Here is a 27,539-nt window from a genome sequence, read left to right as displayed (position 1 = left end):
AGGTGTATACCACTTCTGAGCAAGAGTCGTTTGACGCTCTTTGAAATGTTGGTAGAAAGAGCATGCTCGATTGTACCTCAAAAGTTGTGAAATGTAGGCACCAAGGGCTGGAGCTCCAGGAATATCTGCAGCTAATCTTACCTTTCTGGAGAAGTAGTTCCACTGATCTACACCCAGGTTTACGGACAGCGACATATAGAGGAGTGACTCCACAATGGCCCTTCCGATCAACTTCGGCCTTCCCCTATTCAATGAATAATAAAATAGTTTTCACTCCATATACTATGAATGTCAACGCCAGAGAATTATCACGCTAGATTAAATGCCGAAACAAATTCTAAAATGAGTGAGTGAGTGATTTGGGTTTAACGCTGCTTTTGACACTCAGTATTCCAGTTATATCGCGGCGTGTCAGCTTAATGTGGGAGGAAAGCCCGAAGTGATGCAGGTCTCAGACGTTTACCACTTCGGTGAAACCCACGAGCACGGGTATGGTGCCTAGATACATAATCGGGGCGAACCAGGATTCGGACCCACAATCATATGTTTCTGGCGTGCCCAAGGGACGCAACTCTGCACAGCGAATCGCGGCACCTTAGACGACTGGGCCACCCGTGCCCCCCATTCTAAAATGAAAATTATGTGACTGGCCATGGTTCAATGAAAATTAGTGATGACATGAAACTGATCAGGTGTTTCAAGAAAAGCGTAACTGTGCCCTGCTCTCCCAGTAGCACCCGCCACTCCAACATTTTGGGCACGGGTGGCCCAGTCGTCTAAGGCGCCGCGATTCGCTGTGCAGAGTTGCGTCCCTTGGACACGCTAGAAACCTTGAAATGATTGTAGGTTCAAATCCCGATTCGCCCCGATTATGTTTCTAGGTTTGTCAGCATCATACCCGTGCTCGTGGGTTTCACCGAAGTGGTAAACGTCTGAGACCTGCATCACTTCGGGCTTTCCCCCCACATTAAGCTGACACGCCGCGATATAACTGATGTTACTGTAATACTGTTAAAAGCGGCGTTAAATCCAAATCACTTACTCATTAAAATAGTTAGTGCCAGTGGGAAAGGATCCTACGTAGATATAACAGTATGGAATATCAACGCGCATCATGACGACCTTCGATTTGGTCAACTTGGAAATGTTATACGATGATCCTAGTTGAAGTTATAGAAACTCGCCACTCAGGACATGTTGAAAGGAAGTGGTACCTTGTCAATGAGCAATCTGCAACATTCCACGTGGTCGTTGTTGGCGGCGACGTGGAGAGCAGCGAAGGTATTGTCCGACATTAAGTCGTTGACAAACGATGTGTCTCTCTCAAGTATTTTCTCTACGGCACTGCAGTGTGAACATTCATTTGAGACAAACAATGATATGGTTCTTTTGACAGACTTAATGAAAAGAAAACAAAACATCGAATTTTACAACGTAATTTACAACAATACTTTCTTCATATATATACTACTCAAAAGAAATTAAAGAGCCCTATTCTTTCATATTGCTATTGTTAATCTGTTAATCATAACATGACAGAGTAACTATAGTAATATGAAAGAATAGGCATGTCATGACAGAGTAACTATAGCAATATGAAAGACTCGGCATGTCATGGCAGAGTAACTATAGCAATATGAAAGAATCGGCATGTCATGACAGAGTAACCATAGCAATATGAAAGAATAGGCATGTCATGACAGAGTAACTATAGCAATATGAAAGAATCGGCATGTCATGACAGAGTAACTATAGCAATATGAAAGAATAGGCATGTCATGACAGAGTAACTATAGCAATATGAAAGAATCGGCATGTCATGACAGAGTATAGCAATATGAAAGAATAGGCATGTCATGACAGAGTAACTATAGCAATATGAAAGAATCGGCATGTCATGACAGAGTAACTATAGCAATATGAAAGAATCGGCATGTCCTGAGAGAGTAACTATAGCAATATGAAAGAATAGGCATGTCATGACAGAGTAACTATAGCAATATGAAAGAATCGGCATGTCATGACAGAGTAACTATAGCAATATGAAAGAATCGGCATGTCATGACAGAGTAACTATAGCAATATGAAAGAATCGGCATGTCATGACAGAGTAACTATAGTAATGTGAAAGAATCGGCATGTCATGACAGAGTAACTATAGCAATATGAAAGAATCGGCATGTCATGACAGAGTAACTATAGCAATATGAAAGAATCGTCATGTGATGACAGAGTAACTATAGTAATATGAAAGAATCGGCATGTCATTACAGAGTAACTATAGCAATATGAAAGAATCGGCATGTCATGACAGAGTAACTATAGCAATATGAAAGAATAGGCATGTCATGACAGAGTAACTATAGCAATATGAAGGAATCGGCATGTCATGACAGAGTAACTATAGCAATATGAAAGAATCGGCATGTCATGACAGAGTAACTATAGCAATATGAAAGAATCGGCATGTCATGACAGAGCAACTATAGCAATATGAAAGAATCGGCATGTCATGACAGAGTAACTATAGCAATATGAAAGAATCGGCATGTCATGACAGAGTAACTATAGCAATATGAAAGAATCGGCATGTCATGACAGAGTAACTATAGCAATATGAAGGAATCGGCATGTCATGACAGAGTAACTATAGCAATATGAAAGAATCGGCATGTCATGACAGAGTAACTATAGCAATATGAAAGAATCGGCATGTCATGACAGAGTAACCATAGCAATATGAAAGAATAGGCATGTCATGACAGAGTAACTATAGCAATATGAAAGAATCGGCATGTCATGACAGAGTAACTATAGCAATATGAAAGAATCGGCATGTCATGACAGAGTAACTATAGCAATATGAAAGAATCGGCATGTCATGACAGAGTAACCATAGCAATATGAAAGAATAGGCATGTCATGACAGAGTAACTATAGCAATATGAAAGAATCGGCATGTCATGACAGAGTAACCATAGCAATATGAAAGTAATACGAGAGGTGGACTCCGATTGGTCCATAGGAGAGGCATAGAACGGATTTAACTCGTAACAGCCACTGGTGGCGCTACGATCGAGCCCAGGAATTCAAGCCTAGTTCGGCAAGGGTTGAAACTTTTAAAGTCAGTTAACTCTCTTGCCTCGGGAAGATGGTCCTGTTTGGGCCCTTGAAATTAATAATTGGGGGGAGCATATCGTAAGCGACCAAATGGATGAGGGTGTCAGGGTGGATGACTTGGTTGATTACGTGTCATCGTGCCCCAACGACGTGGATCGTTGCTCCCATTATCGATCATTGGATTCGATTACTTTGAGGCCACCGTCACATAGATCAAGACATAAAGATAATGTGTCCTTCCATACTAACGTATCATGGTCCCTTAAGCAGGCGTAGTGCAGGGCGTTGAAGTCCTTGCGGTTACAGAGCTGCAGATTGGTGTTTGGGCTTTCAATAAGAATCTTCGCACATTCATCATTTTGTAAATGGATAGCGTCATGAAGAGGGGTGTCTCCGGAATGGTCCTGAAAAAGAGGTTGCATCCATATCTCACTCAGGCCAATCGTTCAGTGAGTGAGTGAGTGAGTGAGTGAGTGAGTGAGTGAGTGAGTGAGAGAGTGAGTGAGTGAGTTATTACTCCGCTTTTAGCAATATTCCAGCAATATCACGGCGGGAGACACCAGAAATGGGCTTCACACATTGTACCCATGTCAGGAATCGAACCTGGGTCTTTGGCGTGACGAGCGAACGCTTTAAACACTAGGCTACACGACCGCGCCTCCTTTTACACCCATTCCACGAGACCCCATTCAGTTTATTTGATGGACAAGTACTGAGCGAATGTATATGTTTGAAAATGTAAATGGTTTCTGTGTTTAAATGATGACATATATCGATGTGTGTTTGGTGGTTCAGTGAGATTTCTTGTATGCCGGGCGAAATGTGTTGATAATGATAATTTTTAGAACGTAAAACAATATAATATTTTCTCATGGCCCCGGTTAGCAAAATCCCATAAATAACTCCGCCGTGTAAATAATCGAATGTAAACCAGACAAATAAGTGGCTAAAACATGAACAACGGCCTATGCCACCGCGGCACAATCAACTCAAGCACAAGCAGTCAACACACACCAATACCTGATCACCCAATCCATACTAGTCGTCTTTTACTACAGACATGGGATCCGGGCGACCTAATTGTCCCTGGACACCATAGGGGTCCGACTCACATGAGTATCGAAGGCGTCTCAGTGCTTGACTTGGCTCATAATTTGTCATCGTACGCGAAGCACGACAGTACTATCAACCCCTGGTATCTCTCAGGCCCAAACTCGAATTTGTAAAAGACCACCGTGACGTAGCTCAAATATTGGTTGGTTGGTTGGTTGGTTGTTTTGTTGTTTAACGCCGCACTCAGCAATATTCCAGCTATATGACAGCGGTCTGTAAATAATCGAGTCTGGACCAGACAATTCAGTGATTAATATCATGAGCATCGATCCACGCAATTGGAATCGATGACATGCATCAACCAAGTCACCGAGCCTGACCACCCGATCCCATTAGTCGCCTTTTACGACAAGCATAGTCACCTTTTACGGCATGGGTTACTGAAGACCTATTCTACCCCGGAATCTTCACGGGTCTCAAATATTCGTAACAGCCCGGTAAATGTAAAACGTCTACGATTGGGCGTAAAATGCAAAATAGCAGTGACACAACATTCACTCACGTGACCATTCTTAAATAAAACGAATAATAAAAAAAACATAACTTTTTATCATCACATGATATGGCTGAAATACTGCCGACGTGACTATAAATCTGAACTCACTTACTCAATTATCATCACATAAAAAAATATTAGTGTGAAAGAAAGTGATCTATTTTAGCTGAATCTATTACCAGAACATAATTGAAATAACGAGAAAGAACTCGAAATTTTAAGAATATATTTGAAATAACGAGAAATTTCGACTGACATAGGATTTAGGAACACACATACATGTACACAATTCACTGATTCTATTCAACAATAGCTACCGTAGCATTGACGTCCACGCCCTTCTGCATGAGAACTTTGAGGATGTTGGGATGTCTGTTGTGAACAGCAAGATGAAGAGTTGTCTGCCCGTTGCGGTGCCTGTGATGGATGTCGGCGCCCTTCTGTATCAGCATGGTCGTAATGGCCTCCTTCTTGCTATAAAAGATGAAGAAGAATATTGTAGTGTTACAAGAATGAACGTAGGGATCTGTCTGAATATTCGCGGTTACAATGCATTAGCTGTTCAAAGGGGGAAGGGAGAGACGTAAAGAAGTTGCTGAGTGGCCATTGTATTGTTAGCGCCCTTTTCGATCAGTGTCGTTGCTATGACTTCATTCTCACTGGAATTAACATGACAGAAGAGTTGTAATAATGGTCACGACAGGACAAACATGGAGACACATACGTTGTGAGAATGTAGATAGACCAGAGCCAGTAGACCATGCATCTTACTTGCACACCTGAAAATTTGAATCACCACAGACGAAATTACCATGAGCTTGTTGTATGCAGCTCTAGGAGCAGGGGCGGTCGGGTAGCCAAGTGGTTCAAGCGTTCGCTCGTCACGCCGAAGACCCGGGTTCGATTCCCGACATGGGTACACTGTGTGAAGCCCATTTCTGGTGTCCCCCGCCGTGATATTGCTGGAATATTGCCAAAAGCGGCGTAAAACCATACTCACTCACTCACTCTAGGAGCATCCCTGCCTTTTTGCACAGTCGTTTGATTCATGTTATATAACTGGTCAAGATCTTTGACCACAGATACATGCCTGGTCTGACAATCTCACCCAATAATTGCTGCAGATAGGGCGGTGATTCCCTTATGACCTTGAGTCTCAAGGCTAGCGCCACTGTCCAGCAAGAAGCGTGCTATCTCCATATTGCCCACGTGACATGCTTTCATCAATGGTGTCAGATTCTGGAGTCCGGTTTGTTGTGATAACTGTATTATAATAGAAACTATTAGTTAGCTAGGTACGGCTTGCCCGATACATGCTATATAGATTATAAGCTTGGTGTGTTTCCGTATCGTAATTATATGTGATATCATCCGAAGTTAGTTGGAGCAAAGCAAGATTGGGTACATCGTAAATATCGCCATTTTCGTCATTTTACTAAATCCCCGTCACGCCGCTATTTCGTGTATGTTTCGATATCTAGATATGGGATATTTACCCGGAAAACACCATAATCAGATGCTTTCTTAAATATCAACTGCAAAACATACGTACGATGCATTTACAGACCGAGGAGCAGCTGTTAATTCACGGGGATAAAAAACATAGTGATTAGTTTCATCATGTTCATGTAATGGGACCGCATCCGTGGCCTAGTGGTAGAGCGTCCGACCGGAGAGCAGAAGGTAGCCCAGTCGCAATTCGCTGTGCAAAGTTGCATCCCTTGGGAATAAAATCCCTTTTTTTGTTTTTTTGTTGTTTAACGCACTCTGCATCATTCCAGCTGTATGACGGCGGTCTGTAAATAATCGAGTCTGGTACCAGACAATCCAGTGATTGACATCATGAGCATCGATCCACGCAATTTGGATCGATGACATGTATCAACCAGGTCAGCGAGCCTGACCACCCAGTACCGTTAGTCGCCCCTTTTATGGCAAGCATGGGTTGCTGAAAACCTATTCTACCCCGGATCTTCACTTGTCCAAATCCCGGTTCGCCCCAGATGTGTTTCCGGGTTTGTCAGCGCCATACCAATGCTCGAGGGTTTCACCAAAGAGCCAAAGGTCACTTAAGGCTTTCCTCCCACTTTAACCCGACACGCAGTGGAATACTGTTCAAAGCGGCGTTTAACCAAACTCACTCTCATTCGCCCAATCAGACAGTCACAGATCCTGTACATCCGATCCCCAATTTCAGTCTGCCCTGAAGACGAGCATGCGGTACTGGGCATCAATTCCGACCCGGAATTGCCACATGTACATGTAGACCTCTAAACACCAAGAGCTCACCAACTGGGGCTTGGACTGTATCATGGCTTTCACTAAGTCGAGGTCCCCCCTATCGATGGCCTCCGTCACGCCCCCTGTGTCCAGTGCAGATGATGACAGTCCTCCAGATGAGTCCACGAACCTCTTAAAATTTTCTAGTAAATCTCCCATCATACCTCCCATTGCTGGCAATTGGTCTGATAAAAAAAGTACATACTTGCAATTTTCATAAATAATTAAGTCTCAAACATAACATTATTCAGTTCCCATTGCGACCATATAATCTTGTTGTCATGTTTGCACAGCCTGTTAAAAAAACGATCTCAAAACGTTACTGGGCTAAAAACAGTAGCCGAGACACTGATAACTTAAGGTACAAACCACACCTCTGATATCCGATACAAATACATTCTCACCGAATAACCATTTCTTGCTTGTTTCAATCATGACCACCATCAAACATGGATGAATATTTTCTAAAGCTGTGCGGTTCAGTTGAGTTGGAAAACTTTTTATAAGATGGTGGTCTAACTTATTCAATCGTGTCTCTGCTGAGTTCATGTTCAAAACCTAAGATATATCAGATATTTAACACCACGACTGTAAAATGTGCGACACATGTTTGTCTGTCCCTGCAACCAAAGGCGGTGTGGAAACACCGGACTCGTGGATAGATTCGTTGATGTATATACCACCAGACTGATAACTTGCTTCGCAGTTAAAACATATTGTAATCTAATATACCCTTTCAACAGCACTACGTTATAGGAGTAGGTTATTGTGATCACTCCTGACATGTGCACACACTTAAGACAAAAGCAAATTAATGTGTCAGCAATACAGTAAACTGCGTTTATAACGAACACGCTTATAACGAACTGATCGACATAACGAACCAATTTTTTAGTCCCGGCCATTTGTTGTATATATGCTGTATATATGCTTTTAACGAACTACGGCTATTACGAACCGCGTGTGTGTGTGTGTGTGTGTGTGTGTGTGTGTGTGTGTGTGTGTGTGTGTGTGTGTGTTAGCTAGATTAACATAAATACCCCAGTCGTCATCATCACTATCTTCCAGGCTCTCCACAATCTGCCCCGGAGCAGGGACACAGCAGGCAGGGTTGAAATACCACTTCCTCGTCCCAAACACAACCACCACATCTCCATTGCTGTCCATTTTCTTCACACGACCAACTTTTCCCAGGAACTGAAAATACCACCGTCGTCCTCTTAAATAACCGCGTCTTCTATCATGGTTATATCATAGACAGCTTGTTCTATCAGTAGCATCAATATAATTCCAGAACCGTGTTTTGTAATTGAGTGAGTTGGGTTTAACGCCGCTTTTTAACAGTATTCCAGTTATATGAGGGCGTGCCGTTTACCACTTTGGTGAAACCCACGAAAACGGGCATGGTGCTGACAAACCTAGAAATATAATAGGGTCGAGCAGGAGCTCGAACCGCAATCATAGGTTTCTGACGCGCCCAAGGGACGCAACTCTGCACTCAGCACACTCTGCCTTAGCCGCCTGGGCCATCCGTTCCCCCATTTTATCTGAAGTATAAGGCAGTGGAGTATCTTTTTCATAATTATTTTAGTTATTATCAGCTAGGTGCGCCCCTTGCATTTGCCCTGCAAAAAATGATGATTATGGGTTCGAATCATAGCTTCAACCTCATCATGATCCTTTTCTATCAGCACCGTGCTGGTTACTGTAAACGCTAAGGTCATGCAGACCTCCATTTGCAAAACGTTGACAAAGAGCCATATAACTGAAATTCAGGGAAACAAAGTCACTTCAAGTTATTATTTTGCTTACCCTTTCCATTTTGGCGTTCCATCCTCCATGACATTCCTGAAGCATCCGAACCTTCTCCTTGTCATCCAGGATCCGGACCACGTCGCCTGGGCTGTGGTCATACACCTACTCCCCAGGGAACAACAGAGACGTACAAGATGAAACACAGAACCAGTATGCATTGCGAACCTAAGGAGACCAAATAATGTCATCCGTGGCTGCAAGCTTATCCCTTGTGACATCTGTATAGCTATTGGACAATGCATCTTTTAATGTTCGGAAGAAAGTATTGACAGCGTTTTCTTTAATTTCCGCCTGATGGATGATGCTAGACGTTGTTGGACTTTGACCAGGGATTTGATCTGTATTGCATCAACAAAGCTACTGGATTCAAAAGAAATCTTCCCCTCAACAGCATTTCCTTTGCCCTTTTCTTTTAATTAACTACTGAGCATTACAAATCACATCATCAGTCAGTGATTCTTAGCCTCGTGGAAAATAAACGAGATGAGAGGGTGCTTCAATAATAACTCAACATGTGCAGCTTTATATAATGACTGATCTATAATGAATACCTGTATCTCCTCAATCTCCCCCGGAGCAGGGACACAGCAGCCAGGGTTGAAATACCACTTCTTCGACCCAAACACAACCACCACATCTCCATCGCTGTCCACCTTCTTCACATGACCAACTTTACCCAGGAACTGAAAAATACCACCGTCGTCCTCTTAAATAACCGCGTCTTCTATCATGGTTATATCATAAACAGCTTGTACTATCAGTATCATCAGAATAATTCCAGAACCGTCTCTTGCTTTGGCTTTTAACTTAATTGAGTGAGTGAGTTGGGTTTAACGCCGCTTTTTAACAGTATTCCAGTTATATGAGGCGTATCGTTTACCACTTTGGTGAAACCCACGAGCACGGGTATGGTGCTGACAAACCCAGAAACATAATCTGGGCGTACAGGAACTCGTACCGCAATCATAGATTCTTGGTGTGCTCAAGGGACGCAGTTCTGGGCAGTGAATTGCGGAGCTGTAGGCGGCTAGGACACCCGTGCCCCCGTTTACCTAAAGTTTGAGTTCATTATTTTTATAAGTATAGATTAGAGCACGAGGACCTAGTGTCTAATCGTTAAAATGGTTAGAGTCCGAGGCGCGGAGATGGATGACATACTGTTTGAAAATCATTTACTCCATGAATGAATATTCCATTACGAATGATAAAAGAAAACGATTAAAGTTTATTGTCTGAGTGTTGTGTAAAACATACTAAATACCATTTACAGACAGAAACCTCTAGTGTTTCTGTAGACTGCAAACCGACCTTATATATTTGGTCAGATTGTATTAATTATTAATCACGTCTACTGTACTTTCTGGAGTATGTTCCTTCGTTATGTGCGCACTGAATTATTATTTATTAGGTATTGGAGGGAACATGTATCTTAATCATCTAAGTTTCGACCCTTGCATTGATGATCGTGGTTTCGAATTAGAGCTGTGATCTCATCATGATCCTTTTCTATCAGCACTGTGCTGGTTACTGTAAACGCTAAGGTCATGCAGAACGTTGCAAAACGTTGACAAGGAGCCATATAACTGAAATTCAGAGAAGCAAAGTCACTTCAAGTTATTGTTTGCTTACCCTTTCCATTTTGGCGTTCCATCCTCCATGACTTTCCTGAAGCATCCGAACCTTCTCCTTATCATCCAGGATCCGGACCACGTCGCCTGGGCTGTGGTCATACACCTACTCCCCAGGGAACAACAGAGACGTACAAGATGAAACACAAAACCAGTATGCATTGCGAACCTAAGGAGACCAAATAATGTCATCCGTGGCAGCAAGCTTATCCCTTGTGACATCTGTATAGCTATTGGACAATGCATCTTTTAATGTTCGGAAGAAAGTATTGACAGCGTTTTCTTTAATTTCCGCCTGATGGATGATGCTAGACGTTGTTGGACTTTGACCAGGGATTTGATCTGTATTGCATCAACAAAGCTTCTTGATTCAAAAGAAATCTTCCCCTCAACAGCATCTCTTTTGCCCTTTTCTTTTAATTAACTACTGAGCATTACAAATCACATCATCAGTCAGTGATTCTTAGCCTCATGGAAAATAAACGAGTGCATGCTTCAATAATAATTTAACATGTGCAGCTTTATATTATGACTGATCTATAACAAGTACCTTTAAAAGGGCTTCAGTGGCCAATCTGTATCTTCTATTTTCAAACAAGACAGTTGCTACACCATCGCAGGGAAAGTCTGCAACCGTTCCTATCTCTCCTTGACACTAAAATAATTACAACAATAAATAGTGTGTGAGTTGGTATAAGTATATCTGCGGGAGGAAAGCCCAAGTTATGTAGGTTTTGAACCTTTACCAAAATCTTTATTTGAAAACCTCGAGCTTCGAATAGAGACTCGTCCCTTAGGCTGGCAAGAATCCTTTGATTGGTTGTGTGAATCCATATTCGCCAATATCATTATTCTTCATTTGTCGGCTCCATCTCGTAGGTCTAATGATTTACCTTAATGGTGAACTTGGTAATCATTTACTATGCACATAGGACAAACAATGTATTTCATTAATTGACATGCCAGTTGTAGCTCCGTGAAATGTCCTGGTACTCTCACCTTTTGACAAGAATTATTTATAACACGTGCTTACACGTGTGCTTCCAGCTCAACATATAAACACAAGTCATACTACTGCTACTGCTTGTGTTACTACTACTACTGCTTGTGTTACTACTCCTACTGCTGCTGCTTGTGTTACTACTGCTACTGCTTGTGTTACTACTACTACTGCTACTGCTTGTGTTACTACTACTACTGCTACTGCTTGTGTTACTACTCCTACTGCTGCTGCTTGTGTTACTACTGCTACTGCTTGTGTTACTACTACTACTGCTACTGCTTGTGTTACTACTCCTACTGCTGCTGCTTGTGTTACTACTGCTACTGCTTGTGTTACTACTACTACTGCTACTGCTTGTGTTACTACTACTACTGCTACTGCTTGTGTTACTACTACTACTACTGCTTGTGTTACTACTCCTACTGCTGCTGCTTGTGTTACTACTGCTACTGCTTGTGTTACTACTACTACTGCTACTGCTTGTGTTACTACTACTACTGCTACTGCTTGTGTTACTACTACTACTGCTGCTGCTTGTGTTACTACTACTACTGCTACTGCTTGTGTTACTACTACTACTGCTGCTGCTTGTGTTACTACTACTACTACTGCTACTGCTTGTGTTACTACTACTACTGCTACTGCTTCTGTTACTACTGCTACTGCTGCTGCTGCTTGTGTTACTACTACTACTACTGCTGCTTGTGTTACTACTGCTACTGCTGCTGCTTGTGTTACTACTACTACTGCTACTGCTTGTGTTACTACTACTACTGCTGCTGCTTGTGTTACTACTACTACTACTGCTACTGCTTGTGTTACTACTACTACTGCTGCTGCTGCTTGTGTTACTACTACTACTGCTGCTGCTTGTGTTACTACTACTACTGCTACTGCTTGTGTTACTACTACTACTACTGCTACTGCTTGTGTTACTACTACTACTGCTGCTGCTTGTGTTACTACTACTACTACTGCTACTGCTTGTGTTACTACTACTACTGCTGCTGCTGCTTGTGTTACTACTACTACTGCTGCTGCTGCTTGTGTTACTACTACTACTGCTACTGCTTGTGTTACTACTGCTACTGCTTGTGTTACTACTACTACTACTGCTGCTGCTGCTTGTGTTACTACTACTGCTGCTGCTGCTTGTGTTACTACTACTACTGCTGCTGCTGCTTGTGTTACTACTACTACTGCTACTGCTTGTGTTACTACTGCTACTGCTTGTGTTACTACTACTACTACTGCTGCTGCTGCTTGTGTTACTACTACTACTGCTACTGCTTGTGTTACTACTGCTACTGCTTGTGTTACTACTACTACTACTGCTGCTTGTGTTACTACTACTACTGTTGCTGCTGCTTGTGTTACTACTACTACTGCTGCTGCTTGTGTTACTACTACTACTGCTTGTGTTACTACTACTACTGCTTGTGTTACTACTACTACTGTTGCTGCTGCTTGTGTTACTACTACTACTGCTACTGCTTGTGTTACTACTACTACTACTGCTGCTTGTGTTACTACTACTACTGCTTGTGTTACTACTACTACTGCTTGTGTTACTACTACTACTACTGCTTGTGTTACTACTACTACTACTGCTGCTTGTGTTACTACTACTACTACTGCTGCTTGTGTTACTACTACTACTGCTGCTGCTGCTTGTGTTACTACTACTACTGCTACTGCTTGTGTTACTACTGCTACTGCTTGTGTTACTACTACTACTACTGCTGCTGCTGCTTGTGTTACTACTACTACTGCTACTGCTTGTGTTACTACTGCTACTGCTTGTGTTACTACTACTACTACTGCTGCTTGTGTTACTACTACTACTGCTGCTGCTGCTTGTGTTACTACTACTACTGCTGCTGCTTGTGTTACTACTACTACTACTGCTGCTTGTGTTACTACTACTACTGCTGCTGCTTGTGTTACTACTACTACTACTGCTGCTTGTGTTACTACTACTACTGCTACTGCTTGTGTTACTACTCCTACTGCTACTGCTTGTGTTACTACTCCTACTGCTGCTGCTTGTGTTACTACTACTACTGCTTGTGTTACTACTACTACTGCTTGTGTTACTACTACTACTACTGCTTGTGTTACTACTGAAACTGCTTGTGTTACTACTACTACTGCTGCTGCTTGTGTTACTACTACTACTGCTTGTGTTACTACTACTACTGCTTGTGTTACTACTACTACTGCTGCTGCTTGTGTTACTACTACTACTACTGCTGCTGCTTGTGTTACTACTACTACTGCTGCTACTGCTTGTGTTACTACTACTACTACTGCTACTGCTTGTGTTACTACTACTACTGCTACTGCTTGTGTTACTACTACTACTGCTGCTGCTTGTGTTACTACTACTACTGCTACTGCTTGTGTTACTACTACTACTGCTGCTGCTTGTGTTACTACTACTACTGCTACTGCTTGTGTTACTACTACTACTGCTGCTGCTTGTGTTACTACTACTACTGCTTGTGTTACTACTACTACTGCTTGTGTTACTACTACTACTGCTTGTGTTACTACTACTACTACTGCTACTGCTTGTGTTACTACTACTACTGCTACTGCTGCTGCTTGTGTTACTACTACTACTACTGCTACTGCTTGTGTTACTACTACTTCTGCTACTGCTTGTGTTACTACTACTACTGCTGCTGCTTGTGTTACTACTACTACTGCTACTGCTTGTGTTACTACTACTACTGCTGCTGCTTGTGTTACTACTACTACTGCTGCTGCTTGTGTTACTACTACTACTGCTACTGCTTGTGTTACTACTACTACTGCTACTGCTTGTGTTACTACTACTACTGCTGCTGCTTGTGTTACTACTACTACTACTGCTACTGCTTGTGTTACTACTACTACTGCTACTGCTTGTGTTACTACTACTACTACTGCTACTGCTTGTGTTACTACTACTACTGCTGCTGCTGCTGCTGCTTGTGTTACTACTACTACTGCTACTGCTTGTGTTACTACTACTACTACTACTGCTTGTGTTACTACTACTACTGCTACTGCTTGTGTTACTACTACTACTGCTGCTGCTTGTGTTACTACTACTACTGCTACTGCTTGTGTTACTACTACTATTGCTACTGCTTGTGTTACTACTCCTACTACTACTACTAGTACTACTACTACTACTACTACTACTACTACTACTACTACTACAATGTGTAAAACCCATTTCTGGTGCCCCCCGCCGTGATATTGCTGGAATATTGCTGAAAGCGGCATAAAACCACACTCACTCACTCACTCACTCACAACTACTCCTCCTACTAAAATTACGACTAATTCTACTGCTAGTGTTACTCCTTCTTCTACTACTACTACTACTACTACTACTACTACTACTACTACTAAAATTACTACTAATTCTACTGTTTGTGTTACTTCTACTACTCATCCTACTACTACTCCAACTACTACTGCTACTACTGCTACTATTACTTCTACCACTTCTTTCCTCCTCAGTAGAGCACACGACGCTCTGAACATTGTCAACAAACCTCGGCCATGCTTGCTGTCCAACCGCCCTTGTCAGCCTGCACTCGTCTCATCCCATCTTTGTCCAACTGTATGCACACTTTACACCCAACGTCTATCTCCGTGCTGGCAGCAGCGTCTGTCCGCTTCACCACATCTATCTCCGTGCTGGCAGCAGCGTCTGTCCGCTTCACCACATCTATCTCCGTGCTGTCAGCAGCGTCTGTCCCCTTCACCACATCTATCTCCGTGCTGACAACAGCGTCTGTCCGCTTCACCACATCTATCTCCGTGCTGGCAGCAGCGTCTGTCCGCTTCACCACATCTATCTCCGTGCTGGCAGCAGCGTCTGTCCGCTTCACCACATCTATCTCCGTGCTGACAGCAGCGTCTGTCCGCTTCACCACATCTATCTCCGTGCTGACAACAGCGTCTGTCCGCTTCACCACATCTATATCATTAACATTTTTGATTGAATCAATTTATAGTATACGTGTACGTTTCGATATGATATAATCCACTAATTATGCTTCACTTATGCTGATGCTTCAAATATACGATATACTACCGACAAAACATAAGGGAACTAATGATTTGAGTTGAGCTACCGTTGAGGTGTACATTTACAATATTGTGGTGTTGCATTTGAACACAAGAACTAATTACAATGACATTTCACACAATGCATGAACAGCACGTGATGCGCGTGCACGCAGAAGCCAAATGCAGTTGAGCTGAGCACACGCGTTAAAGTGCAGTGTCTGAGTGAGTGAGTGAGTATGGTTTTAGCAATATTCCAGCAATATCACGGAAATGGGCTTCACACATTGTACCCATGTGGGGAATCGAACCCGGGTCTTCGGCGTGACGAGCGAACGCTTTAACCACTAGGCTACCCAACCGCCCCTGCAGTGTCTGATTGAACAGACAAAATGGCGAATTGTGGGTACGATAGGGGTGGGAGTAGGGGTGACAAATCAAAAAGTATAATTTCTCGACTGTGGAACTAGTACCGTTAAACTGGTGGGGTTACAATGAGAACTGGGCGTGGCAGGCCTACAAACGCGACACCAAGACAAGCACGTCTCATTGCATTAATTGCACGAAGCAATGGATTCAAATCTGCCTCTGTTATCAACAGACCCGTGAAGATCCGGGGTAGAATAGGTCTTCAGCAACCCATGCTTATTGTAAAAGGCGACTGGGCTTGTCGTAAGAGGCGACTAACGGGATGGGGGGTCAGGCTCGCTCACTTGGTTGATGCATGTCATCCATCCAATTGCGTGGATCGATGCTCATGATATTAATCGCTGGATTCTCTGATCCAGACTCGATTATTTACAGACCGCCGTCAACAGAATTCCGTACAATAACCGGCAGGCGATTTTCAACATCTTCCGTCAAAATTCGGTTCTGAGCAATCCCCCGGAGATCTTTCCAGTAGTGCATCTGTTGGCTGTTATTGGGCGGAAAATACTGAAAACGCTGAGATACTGCCGATGTGTTTTTAAATTTTAACTCACTCACCCCTCAGATCTTCTTTTAGAGAGGTATCGTATCAGAGTGAAAGGTCTTTTGATAATGAGATTGTATGGCATTGGCAACCGCGATCCCATATGCAAGAGTATTAGGGAAAATACGAAATATTGCTATACGTCAGACAGATCTCTGTACACCATGTATACAAAGGTAAAATTGGGTTTGTGCACGTGTTACTGTATGAGAGAGAGAGAGAGAGAGAGAGAGAGAGAGAGAGAGAGAGAGAGAGAGAGAGAGAGAGAGAGAGAGAGGTCTGCTATTTAGGTTGGTGTATTCCGATGATAACATTGTCTCCAAAATTAACCATTTTGCTATCAGGGAGCGTTGCCTTAGCCACGTCGCAGTTGCGGGACATCCTGTATGCATCCTGTATGCATTGTGATGTGTTCAGGATTTCCTTCTCAAATCTGACAGAACGGATACATATCTACCTGGGCAAGGAATACGGGCATCAAAGAATGTTAAAGTGACAACCCAGTGATTGACATCATGAGCATCGATCCACGCAATTGGGATCGATGACATGCATCAACCAAGTCAGCGAGCCTGACCACCCGATCCCGTTAGTCGTCTTTTACGACAAGCATAGTCGCCTTTTACGGCAAGCATGGGTTGCTGAAGACCTATTCTACCCCGGAATCTTCACGGGTCGCGATGTTTGTGACGTGTTTTCTGTATCTGTTGTTCGTGTTTCGAAAGTACAAATGGAAAATACTCGGCAAAGTAGTCAGAAGTGATAGGGGGTGGGACGAGTCCAAATTTACTTCCCGGGTACCCACCCCCTCTTACCCGACCCTACACGGGTACCCACCCCTCTTACCCGACCCTACCCGGGTACCCACCCCTCTTACCCGACCCTACTCTGCAGGTCTCAAGAGATGTCTCAAAGTGTCCGATTTTCAGCATAGCCCTGGCAAAACGTGTTTTGATACAAGTACTAAACACTCTGGTTATACATACACTGAAGTTGACTTAAATTATATCTTTATTCAACCATATGAAAAGTCAGAAGGAATGGGTGCCAAGTCAGAAAGAAAAGCGAACATTAGTGACTTGTAAGTGTAACCGAAGTGTTCTAGATATTTTTTGTCATTAAACAATATATCACGTGTCTAACCATGGGTCCGAGTTACCCGTCCCAGTCCTACAATAGTCTCTTACTGTCGAATCATTTTCTTCAACATGGCGACATTTGGCCGCCATCTTACCTGTCGTAAGCTCAAAGCTGTTGTCGTAAACCTAAGATAACTTAGCTCTAAGACAGCTTAGAGAACAGACTTGGCTGATATTTATTTCTCGATAACACCTTTACGACTTTTCTATCATGAGTAAGACCCAGTGCTAAACCAGTGCATAGAAATACAGTAAACTACGGTTATAACGAACTCAAAGCGACCACTAATTTTAGTTCGTTATAGCCGAAGTTCGTTATATGCATATATACAGCATAACTACAGCAAATAGTCGCTGGCAAAAAAGTAAGTTCGTTATATCCGGCAGTTCGTTATAAGCGTGTTCGTTATAAACGTAGTTTACTGTATAGGATATATAGGTTTGTGAATAGACCGTCTGTTGTCCAATGAGTGGTGCAGTTAGTGGTAAGTTACGCCCACGTCGCAAGTGCTGCATCCAGCATATTATTAATATTATGCTTCGTACACTGTGTGGGGCGGTCGGGTAGCCTAGTGGTTAAAGCGTTAGCTCGTCACGCCGAAGACCCGGGTTCGATTCCCGATAGGGGTACAATGTGTGAAGCCCATTTCTGGTGTCCCCAGCCGTGATATTGCTGGAATATTGCTAAAAGCGGCGTAAAACCATACTCACTCACTCACTCGTACACTGTGTCATCAATATTTCCAGTAGAACAGAAACAGTGGCCTTTTGCACAAGCATGTATAAGTAACTGATGACAAATCATGGATATGTATTCCCTCTCTGTTGCTTCACTACCTGAATACAAAGTAACATCGACCCGAAGTGTCAAATGGGGTAAATCAGTGAATGAGTGAGTGAGTATGGTTTTACGCCGCTTTTGGCAATATTCCAGCAATATCACGGCGGGGGACACCAGAAATGGGCTTCACACATTGTACCCATGTCGGGAATCGAACCCGGGTCTTCGGCGTGACGAGCAAACGCTTTAACCACTTGGCTACCCGACCGCCCAAATCAGTGAATGAAACGATAGCAACGACAACGTGATTAATGTGATGCTTTGTCAAAGTCCTCACGCAGATCGAACATATAAATTGTACCAATGACACTTGCACTCACACGACCAACACATTTTAACGTAATGGTTATGAGTGAGTGAGTTTGGTTTAGCGCTGCATTTAAGGGTATTCCAGTTATATCACGGCGTGTTAGCTTAATGTGGGAGGAAAGCCCGAAGTGATGCAGGTCTCAGACGTTTACCACTTCGGTGAAACCCACGAGCACGGATATGGTGAGGTGAGGTGAGGTCAGGTGAGGTGAAATTGGGTTTAACGTCGCGTCCAAGATTATTGCACTTATATAGCGACGTGCATGCACGTGTGTGTGTTTGGCTGCTTGTACTAGTCCCACTGAGATACCATGCCGCAGTTTAACATGAATCCCCAACTCAGACACAGTATACTGACTCCGAGCCGACCAGTCCATGTTTTAGCCCCTTAATACCGAGCGCCAGACAGGGTAACAACACGTACCATCTTTTAACGTCTTTTGGATCGAACCCCGGAACTTCCGCTCTCCGGGCGGACGCTCTACCACTAGACCACGGAGGCGGTCGTATTTGATATGAACAAATATATGAAACTGTATCTCACCCAGGACAGGCAGGTTGTCCCTGAAGTAGTACATCCATGGAGCCTCCTCCACGTACTTGATGTCCACCTTGCCCTCATAACCCAACCGATACAGATTGGAGGGACCCACATCCCACTTCACCCTCACTGTGGTGCCTGTCCTTCCGGCCTTGGGCTCGTCATGCATCTCAGTGATCGTACCTTTTTTTCCGCTGCCGCCTGTTAGGGCAACGTACATTGGTGTTAATATTTCAAACAATACATGTTCCATCTTGGCAATAAAAAATAGCAAATAAAGAGTAGCATTGGTCCATCGAGCAATAAGTACTTATTTGATAGTTTTTGCAAAAATAATTACAAAACTATGTCGCGTACATAGCGTTGGGATAACATTCTCCACACTTTGTTACAGACCCGTTTAGATCCGGGGTGGAAAAGGTCTTCAGCAACCCATGCTTGCCGTAATAGGCGACTATGCCTGTCGTAAGAGGCGATTAACAGGATTGGGTGGTCAGACTTGGTTGATGCATGTCATCGATCCCTATTGCGTGGATCGATGCTCATGATATTAATCACTAGGTTGTCTGGTCCAGTCTCGATTATTTACAGACCGCCATCATTTAGCTGGAATATTGCTGAGTGCGGCGTTAAACAACAAATCAACCAATCAACCATTTTCTTACTGAATTTCAATTTTGAATTTCAACAGGTTTGTTTTGTTGACCGATTGGTTGGAGACATGGTTGGTTGTATCACTGACGTACCGTCTTGATTCCCCCAGTTCCAGTCCTCTCCCCTCACAACCCTGGCCCCGGGGTAGAGCCCGAGGGAGCGTAACATCAGACAAGTCGTTCTTTTCTTTACCTCAACTCTGAAACGATGCATTCCAATAGTAGCCTAGTGGTTAAAGTGTTCGCTCGTCACGCAGAAGACCCGGGTTTGATCCCGACATGGGTACAATGTGTGAAGCCCATTTCTGGTGTCCCTCGCCGTGATATTGCTGGAATATTCCTAAAAGCGGCGTAAAACCATACTCACTCACTCACTCACTCAAATAGGAGATACATACAGCATCAGTGTATGCAGTAATAACTGAAAATTTTACTGAGTGAGTGAGTGAGTTGGGTTTAACGCCGCTTTTAACAGAGTTATGTCACGGCGTGTCAGCTTAATGTTGGAGGAAAGTCCAAACTGATGCAGGTCTCAGACGTTTACCACTTCGGTGAAACCCATGCCACGAGCACGGGAATGGTGCTGACAAACCTAGAAACATAATCGGGGCGAACCGGGATTGGAACCCACAATCATAGGTTTCTGGCGTGCCCAAGGGACGCAACTCTGCACAGCGAAACGCGGCGCCTTAGACGACTGGGCCACCCGTGCCCCCCTGCCGAAACAGATCCACAGAGTATAATAGGCAAGATAGTGATGAACATTATATGAGTGAGTGAGTATGGTTTTACGCCGCTTTTAGCAATATTCCAGCAACATTACGGCGGGGGACACCAGAAATGGGCTTCACACAGTGTACTCATGTCGGGAATTGAACCCGGGTCTTCAGCGTGACGAGCGAACGCTTTAACCACTAGGCTACCCGACCGCCCCGAACATTATATGAACACATAACGAATTCTTATATATACATGTATATAAACTGCAAAGAAAAAGTATACACCCATGTTTGAAGATGGCTACATATGAAAGAAGAAAAACATGGTTATTCGATGGTTTTGATACTGGTATCATACATGTACGAGTTGCTTTCTGCCTGGTAACATTTTAAAAGCGTTGTGATTGTAGAAAAAAACCCGATATGTCTACGATTTTCAGACTATGAATGCCGAGGTCGGCCAGATTGGATGCTAGGGCAACGTTCCTCATCATTCAAATTATGGATTGTTCTTTACAGTAAAACCAAACCACATTGCAAAATTGTGTTAATCTGCCATCGTTTTCAGTTTGGCATCAACCAAGGACATTCCCCATACCCGGTATCCCCAGGGGTGTCGTGACGAAGGAACACGTGACTTGTGTTGTGCCTTTCTGTTGAGTAACACATTGAACACAGATTTGTCGTGCTGCATTGTTTACACGCCCATCTCGTGCCGTAGAAGTCTGTTGTGTCACAGCCCTCACACGTGACACCCTCGTGACGTATTCCTGAAATTAGATATTTTACATGCTAGAACTTTTCAATGAAAGTGAGAAAAACATGTTCATGAGAAGTATTTGCTGAGAGCAGAGTTCCTTGTACGATTATTTCATTAGCAGTGAGTGAGTGAGTGAGTGAGTGAGTGAGTGAGTGAGTGAGCGAGTTGGGTTTAACGCCGCTTTTAACAGTATTCCAGTTATATCACGGCGTGTCAGCTTCATGTGGGATGAAAGCCCGAAGTGATGCAGGCCTCAGACGTTTACCAGTTCGGTGAAACTCATGAGCACGGGTATGGTGCTGACAAACCTAGAAACATAATCGGGGCGAACCGGGATTCGAACCCACAATCATAGGTTTCTGGCGTGCCCAAGGGACGCAACTCTGCACAGCGAATCGCGGCGCCTAAGACGATTGGGCCACCCGTGCCCCCTCCTATGCTTGTACAAGGCGACTAAATTGATGGGGTTACAAGGTAGGTTGACTTGGTTAATTGCGTGTCATCTTGCCCCGATGTTGTGGAAAGTTGCTCGTACTATCAATCACGGAGTTAAATGCAGGCCGCCTTCATATGGCCGGAACAATGCGATGTCAAACAAACAAATTAGATCCCCACCTATGGTCCCAGAGTCGAGGATTCTCAGGTCATGTTTGCCGTCTTTCCCTGCTCTACACGTCGTTCTTTGACCACCGTCCCAAATGACGTCAACACGACCTGCGCCTTCTAGTGCCACAACAGTACCCACGTGACCTTCACCTCCATCACTCTGTGCGCTGGACCAATCAGGACCTCGCACAACTCGGAGACCCTCGTACATAATGCTGTCATGTGCCTTCCTTCCTGTTTAAATTCGAAATAATATCAAAGAAGATACTAAATATAAGCGACAAAAGCGATGTCCATTATCATGAGAAGATTCTATTGTACGATTTGGATTTTAGTAGCAGGGGTTTATGAATGAGAAATAGTGTTTCCGTATTCGACGTAATTAGCGTCCAGGGCACTCTCAAAATTAGAAATAGGGGGCTCTTATTAGAATATTATTTTGGTGAAAAAAAACAGTTGAAAGATCAATTTCGTGGTTAATGCTGACAGCCTGAAATATTTATATACGGGAGATACATTTTTCCAGAATTTAATTGCCCATAATTAAGGGTGCATATAACCATGGACACTTAATACGATAGGGTCCATGATATAACACACGAGTGCGTATTATACGCGAGTAAATAAGTGTTGATCAATCGGAAGGGGCGCTAATTATAATTGGTATTTCTCACTAGCCAATATATATGCATATATCGTCGTGGGCGCCTATTAGAGCGGGGCGCTTATTTCGTCGAATACGGTAATTGTTAACACTAACTGCTACATCAATTGTTTCTGTTGAGATTGAGGAATAGTGGTCAGCAAGTGAATTGTATGTTATTGTGAATAATCAATTTATTTATAACAAATGTTCTATTTGGGATAAACACTTAGTAAAGTACAGACTCTCGTACTTTCGGGGGGTTGAGTCCCGTTCGGGATTCGAACCCACACCGCCAGAGAAAGCCGGACAACTGGTAGTCTAGATCACGTACTTTATGTATACCTCTGAAAAGTGTAAATTGGCCTGGGTCCCATGGCCGAAAGTTATGGACACACAATGCCTTTCAGAAAGTGGTCAAATGTAACAAAAGTACACACAGTAGGTGTCGGACTTTCATATTTGTGGAAGCCTCGGTGGCTGAGTGAGTTAGATGGCTGACTTTGTATGCCTCACTCTGTGGGTGTGGGTTCGAATCCCGAACGGGTCTGAACCCCAAAAAGTACGAGAATCTGTTCTTTACTAAGAAAGTGTTATTACAGTTGACCACTTTCTAAATGGCATTGTGTGTTCACAATCATATTATTGTAATTTGAATGTGAGAATAAAAAAACGTGTTCGCTTATATGCTTTTCAGTCGTTATTTACAAGTGAAACTTCCACCATGGATTGCAATATTCGCTATTTTATTTACATGAGTCGGCATATTAAACAAGATTAATAAGTAATAAGGCTAACCACTGTGTACACAATAAAAACCAAAGCCTCCAATGAACTATCATTCGTCCAAATATATATCTCAGTGTGAGAAACCCAAAACACAATTGAACATATTTCGTATGTGAATTTTGTTGCACACGTCTCGAGTGAGTGAGTGTGGTTTTACGCCGCTTTTAGCAATATTCCAGCAATATCACAGCGGGGGACACCAGAAATGGGCTTCACAGTTTGTACCCATGTCGGGAATCGAACCCGGATCTTCGGCGTGACGAGCGAACGCGTTAACCACTAGGCTACCCGATCGCCCCTCACGTCTCGAGATGCATGTCGAGTGTTTCTGAGATCCTGATATGTATCATTAAACGGAAAGAGAGACCAGGGTACATGCACTTTTCCCCTTCATGCACACCATTTAAATGCTGTTAAGCATGCATTCTAATAGTGAGTGAGTGAGGTTTTACGCCGCTTTTAGCAATATTCCAGCAATATCACGGCGGGGGACACCAGAAATGGGCTTCACACAATGTACCCATGTCGGGAATCGAACCCAGGTCTTCGGCGTGACGAGCTTACGCTTTAACCACTAGGCTGCCCGACCGCCCTGCATTCTAATAAGACAAATGATTGCGATTTACCAACATGCATAGAAACCAAACTGACCTGATATGCATGGAACATCGGACACTAAATCACAGGATATGTATCACCACAAAGAGAGCAAAGATCACTGGCGTTAACATAACCTACACCATCATCACCATCATCATTAACATCATTTAAGGGTTTTACGTCCACTTCTGAGAAGTCCAAAATGTGGAATCTGATCACTGAGGAGCAAACGGGTTGCTAACATTAAGATTTAGATATTGCCGGTCATACGAAACAATGCACCCTTACGACTGGGTAACATCCAGGAAACTTAAACCATACACTGGTGAGCAAACAAGTTATGGTACACCCTATGTTATACAGGATGTTATGCATACAGTCGGAAGCAGAGGCGAGACAGCTGTGCACGATATATAAGCATTCATAAACATATTGAAGTTTCGTGTGGTTATTCGCCATATTCCTAATCAAATAACGTACCTGAACAAGATAATAACAACTGTCCCAATGTTATTCGCTGATGACGTGCGGCTATAAATAGCTGCACTGGGAAAAACATAGATTCGCTTTGAGCGCTATTTATAGAAGCAGAGCAGTCCGTATTCCTTATCGTTTCAGTTGAGTCATGTTGAGCTTGTCGTGTTACAACGCGGTGCATCGAAAGCGAAAATAGCCATGGGCCGTACAGTGAACACGGAAGAGACCACTTAGAACTCGTGGGGATAACTCTAGTTCTAATCAAAACTTGCACTAGTCACTTGTTTTCGGAATATTTTAAGTCGGTGGGCAAATATGATCAAAATAATAAAGAAACATGAATTGAGGTCACTCCCCTTAAATGATCGGTGAGTGAAATAAAAGAAATAATATTTTGATTAAAATGAAAAACCTACCCTTGCTATATGAACATAAGGAAGTAGAAATAATGTTTAAAATTCTAATTCTGATTTATACTGGGTCGGTGGATGTCTAACAGAGTAGTTACTGAAAAAATGAAACAACCTATTTTATTATTAACATAATGAATATAGGGTCCCAATTTAGCAACATTTTTAAGTGGTAAAAAAATAGGATATTAGTATGCCTTTGTGTTCTCTGCGCATCTCTCTCGCGGTACAGCCGAGAATGAAAGACTCTGAGTCAAAGATACGGCATTACACTTCAAACAAATAGTGAATTAATTCCCATTTTACAACAGGTCGCGTATTTTTAGGCACAAGGGAATAGGAGTAGAGCCCAAACGTCCTGCTATGACCTCACTACATAGTAACATCGCTGCGTGACGCCATCAATGGAATGTCGCTGCACGTTAGTAATTGAAGGGTTACACATAAATGTGAACGCATTTAACATTTACTCAGAAAACTTTACATAGATCAAATAAATTATTTTGTTTTGCTTTATTTTATCTATATGTGTTGAAACTGTTTAAAAAATAAATATTTCAATCATATTTTCTTTAAAAAAAACTGTCGACACAGTGAGTGATTTTCCTGTGCCTCTACAGTTGAGTGTGAATTTGGCGCTGAAGATAATAAGCGCGTCTTGCACACCAGAATGCACACTAACCGATTCTTTTGTAAATTGGAAAGATAGATATTATTTAAATACCTCACTTTAATGAAGTTAAATCCTCTGAATGCAGATCGGCAGATATCCTGATCAAGATTTTTTCAAGATCCTGTAACATGATTTGTAACTCGCAGTGAAACGTTTTGTTTTTATGAATCCGTAACTCGCAGTGAAACGTTTTGTTTTTATGAATCCGTGAGTTTCATCCTGTCTTTGTCATGTATTTCCTCTCATTGTTATGTTGTAAGTACGTAGGCGTAACTTTAGCCCAACATTGTTGATATAACCTACACTGGGCTTCACATATTGGGTGACATTGTACGTCCTTAACATGGTCGCTTTTACACTCACATCACTGGTATCTGTATAGATAAATGTGGTGGTGGTGGTGAAATGTGGTTTAACGTCGCGTCCAAGACTATTGCACTTATATAGCGACGTGCATGTACGTGTGTGTGTTTGTGTGGCTGCTTGTACTAGTCCGGACTGATGCTGATTTATAGTGCTAGCTCACTGAGATACCATGCCGCAGTTTTACATGAATACCCCACTCAGACACAGTATACTGACTCCAAGCCGACCAGTCCTTGTTTTAACCCCTTAATACCGAGCGCCAGACAGGGTAACAACAAGTACCATCTTTTAACGTCTTTTGGTATGACGCAGCCGGGGATCGAACCCCGGACCTTCCGCTCTCCGGGCGGACGCTCTACCACTAGATCACGAGGGCGGTCGTATAGTTGTCCCCTGTGTATTGTGAGCGAGTGTCAATCACCGCTTCGTTCATACTTATCTTCTATTGAATACATGTGAAGGACTTTTCCAAACTAGATGCATTAGCAGTGAATAAAACTCAGTCGGATAACCGGACTGGCAACATTGCAAGATTACCAAACCAGATAAAATGTTGCCAGTCCAGAATTTTCTAGACTGGAGAACAAAATTCACAAAAGGGAAAGCATAGGAACATTACTGTTTAATGATAGTTCTCAGAAAATAACAATAAACTGGTGGATTGTCAACATAGTAACTTTATCAAACTCCCAACCGTCGGACGTGCAACTTTTCAAAAATGGCCGCCCGTCAGCAAAATAGACCGTCTCAGACTGTCGGACAGGTGGGTATTTTAAACACTGGCATTAGTGATAAAATTTGTCAGAGGCAATTCCCTATTTTGACTTGTACCATATGCTCCGGTGCCTTTTAGTTTAACAGTTGCCTTGCCTTTGCATGTGTTTGTGACGGGTGCCAATGGTGGTACAGGAGATGTTCATTTGAAAGTGATTCATAAACACATGCTCATGATACAGTCAGAATCGTACAATGAACTCTGCTGTTGGCAGAAATTTCTTATGGCCTGTTTTACTTCTACAGAAGTGTGATTTGCACATGAACGACCACTGCGTTAACCCACTGATGATTGTAGCGTTGGTCTACCAGCGTATATGTGGCAGGCAAAAAACTGCGAGAGCTACATCAGTTTCTTTTTTCATTCCTGAACAATGACGTCACGATGACGAGTCACCTTGGGCGAGTGAATTTGGTCCATATATGCCTCTGCTCACCCATCAGCGAATGGGTATCCGATAGGATGAGTTGGTTGGTTGGTTTGTTGTTTTACGCCGCACTCAGCAATATTCCAGCTATATGACAGCGGTCTTTAAATAATCGAGTTTGGACCAGACAATACAGTGATTGATATCATGAGCATCGATCCACGCAATTGGGATCGATGACATGTATCAACCAAGTCAGCGGGCCTGACCACCCAATCCCGTTAGTCGCCTTTTACGACAAGCATAGTCACCTTTTACGGCAAGCATGGGTTGCTGAAGACCTATTCTACCCCGGAATCTTCACGGGTCAAAACG

General features: G+C 43.0%; 1 protein-coding gene across 2 annotated transcripts in view; it reads right to left on the bottom strand.

The window, feature by feature from the left end:
* The window catches only part of LOC139471594 (E3 ubiquitin-protein ligase MIB2-like), a 32,609-nt gene extending 7,936 nt beyond the window's left edge, over positions 1-24,673 (bottom strand). Inside the window, exons 1-17 of one of the 2 annotated variants that reach the window (XM_071253972.1) lie at positions 24,577-24,673; positions 22,074-22,298; positions 21,297-21,468; positions 20,073-20,179; positions 19,330-19,527; positions 15,007-15,434; positions 11,003-11,107; positions 10,454-10,558; positions 9,376-9,507; positions 8,822-8,926; positions 8,050-8,206; positions 7,019-7,194; positions 5,838-5,992; positions 5,047-5,203; positions 3,370-3,524; positions 1,215-1,344; positions 142-244 (exon numbers count right to left, since the gene is read on the bottom strand). In XM_071253972.1, coding sequence (XP_071110073.1) covers positions 142-244; positions 1,215-1,344; positions 3,370-3,524; positions 5,047-5,203; positions 5,838-5,992; positions 7,019-7,194; positions 8,050-8,206; positions 8,822-8,926; positions 9,376-9,507; positions 10,454-10,558; positions 11,003-11,107; positions 15,007-15,434; positions 19,330-19,527; positions 20,073-20,179; positions 21,297-21,468; positions 22,074-22,298; positions 24,577-24,655 — 2,689 coding nt within the window. In that variant the 5' untranslated portion in view covers positions 24,656-24,673. The remainder of the gene's footprint in view (positions 1-141; positions 245-1,214; positions 1,345-3,369; positions 3,525-5,046; positions 5,204-5,837; positions 5,993-7,018; positions 7,195-8,049; positions 8,207-8,821; positions 8,927-9,375; positions 9,508-10,453; positions 10,559-11,002; positions 11,108-15,006; positions 15,435-19,329; positions 19,528-20,072; positions 20,180-21,296; positions 21,469-22,073; positions 22,299-24,576) is intronic. The other variant, XM_071253973.1, reaches the window with a different exon arrangement.
* Positions 24,674-27,539: the final 2,866 nt, after the last annotated feature.

This window comes from Haliotis cracherodii, unplaced genomic scaffold (assembly GCF_022045235.1).
Source record: "Haliotis cracherodii isolate W230 unplaced genomic scaffold, xgHalCrac1.p SCAF_23, whole genome shotgun sequence".
NCBI classification, from domain to species: domain Eukaryota; kingdom Metazoa; phylum Mollusca; class Gastropoda; order Lepetellida; family Haliotidae; genus Haliotis; species Haliotis cracherodii.
This window is presented reverse-complemented; position numbering and strand designations above follow the sequence as displayed.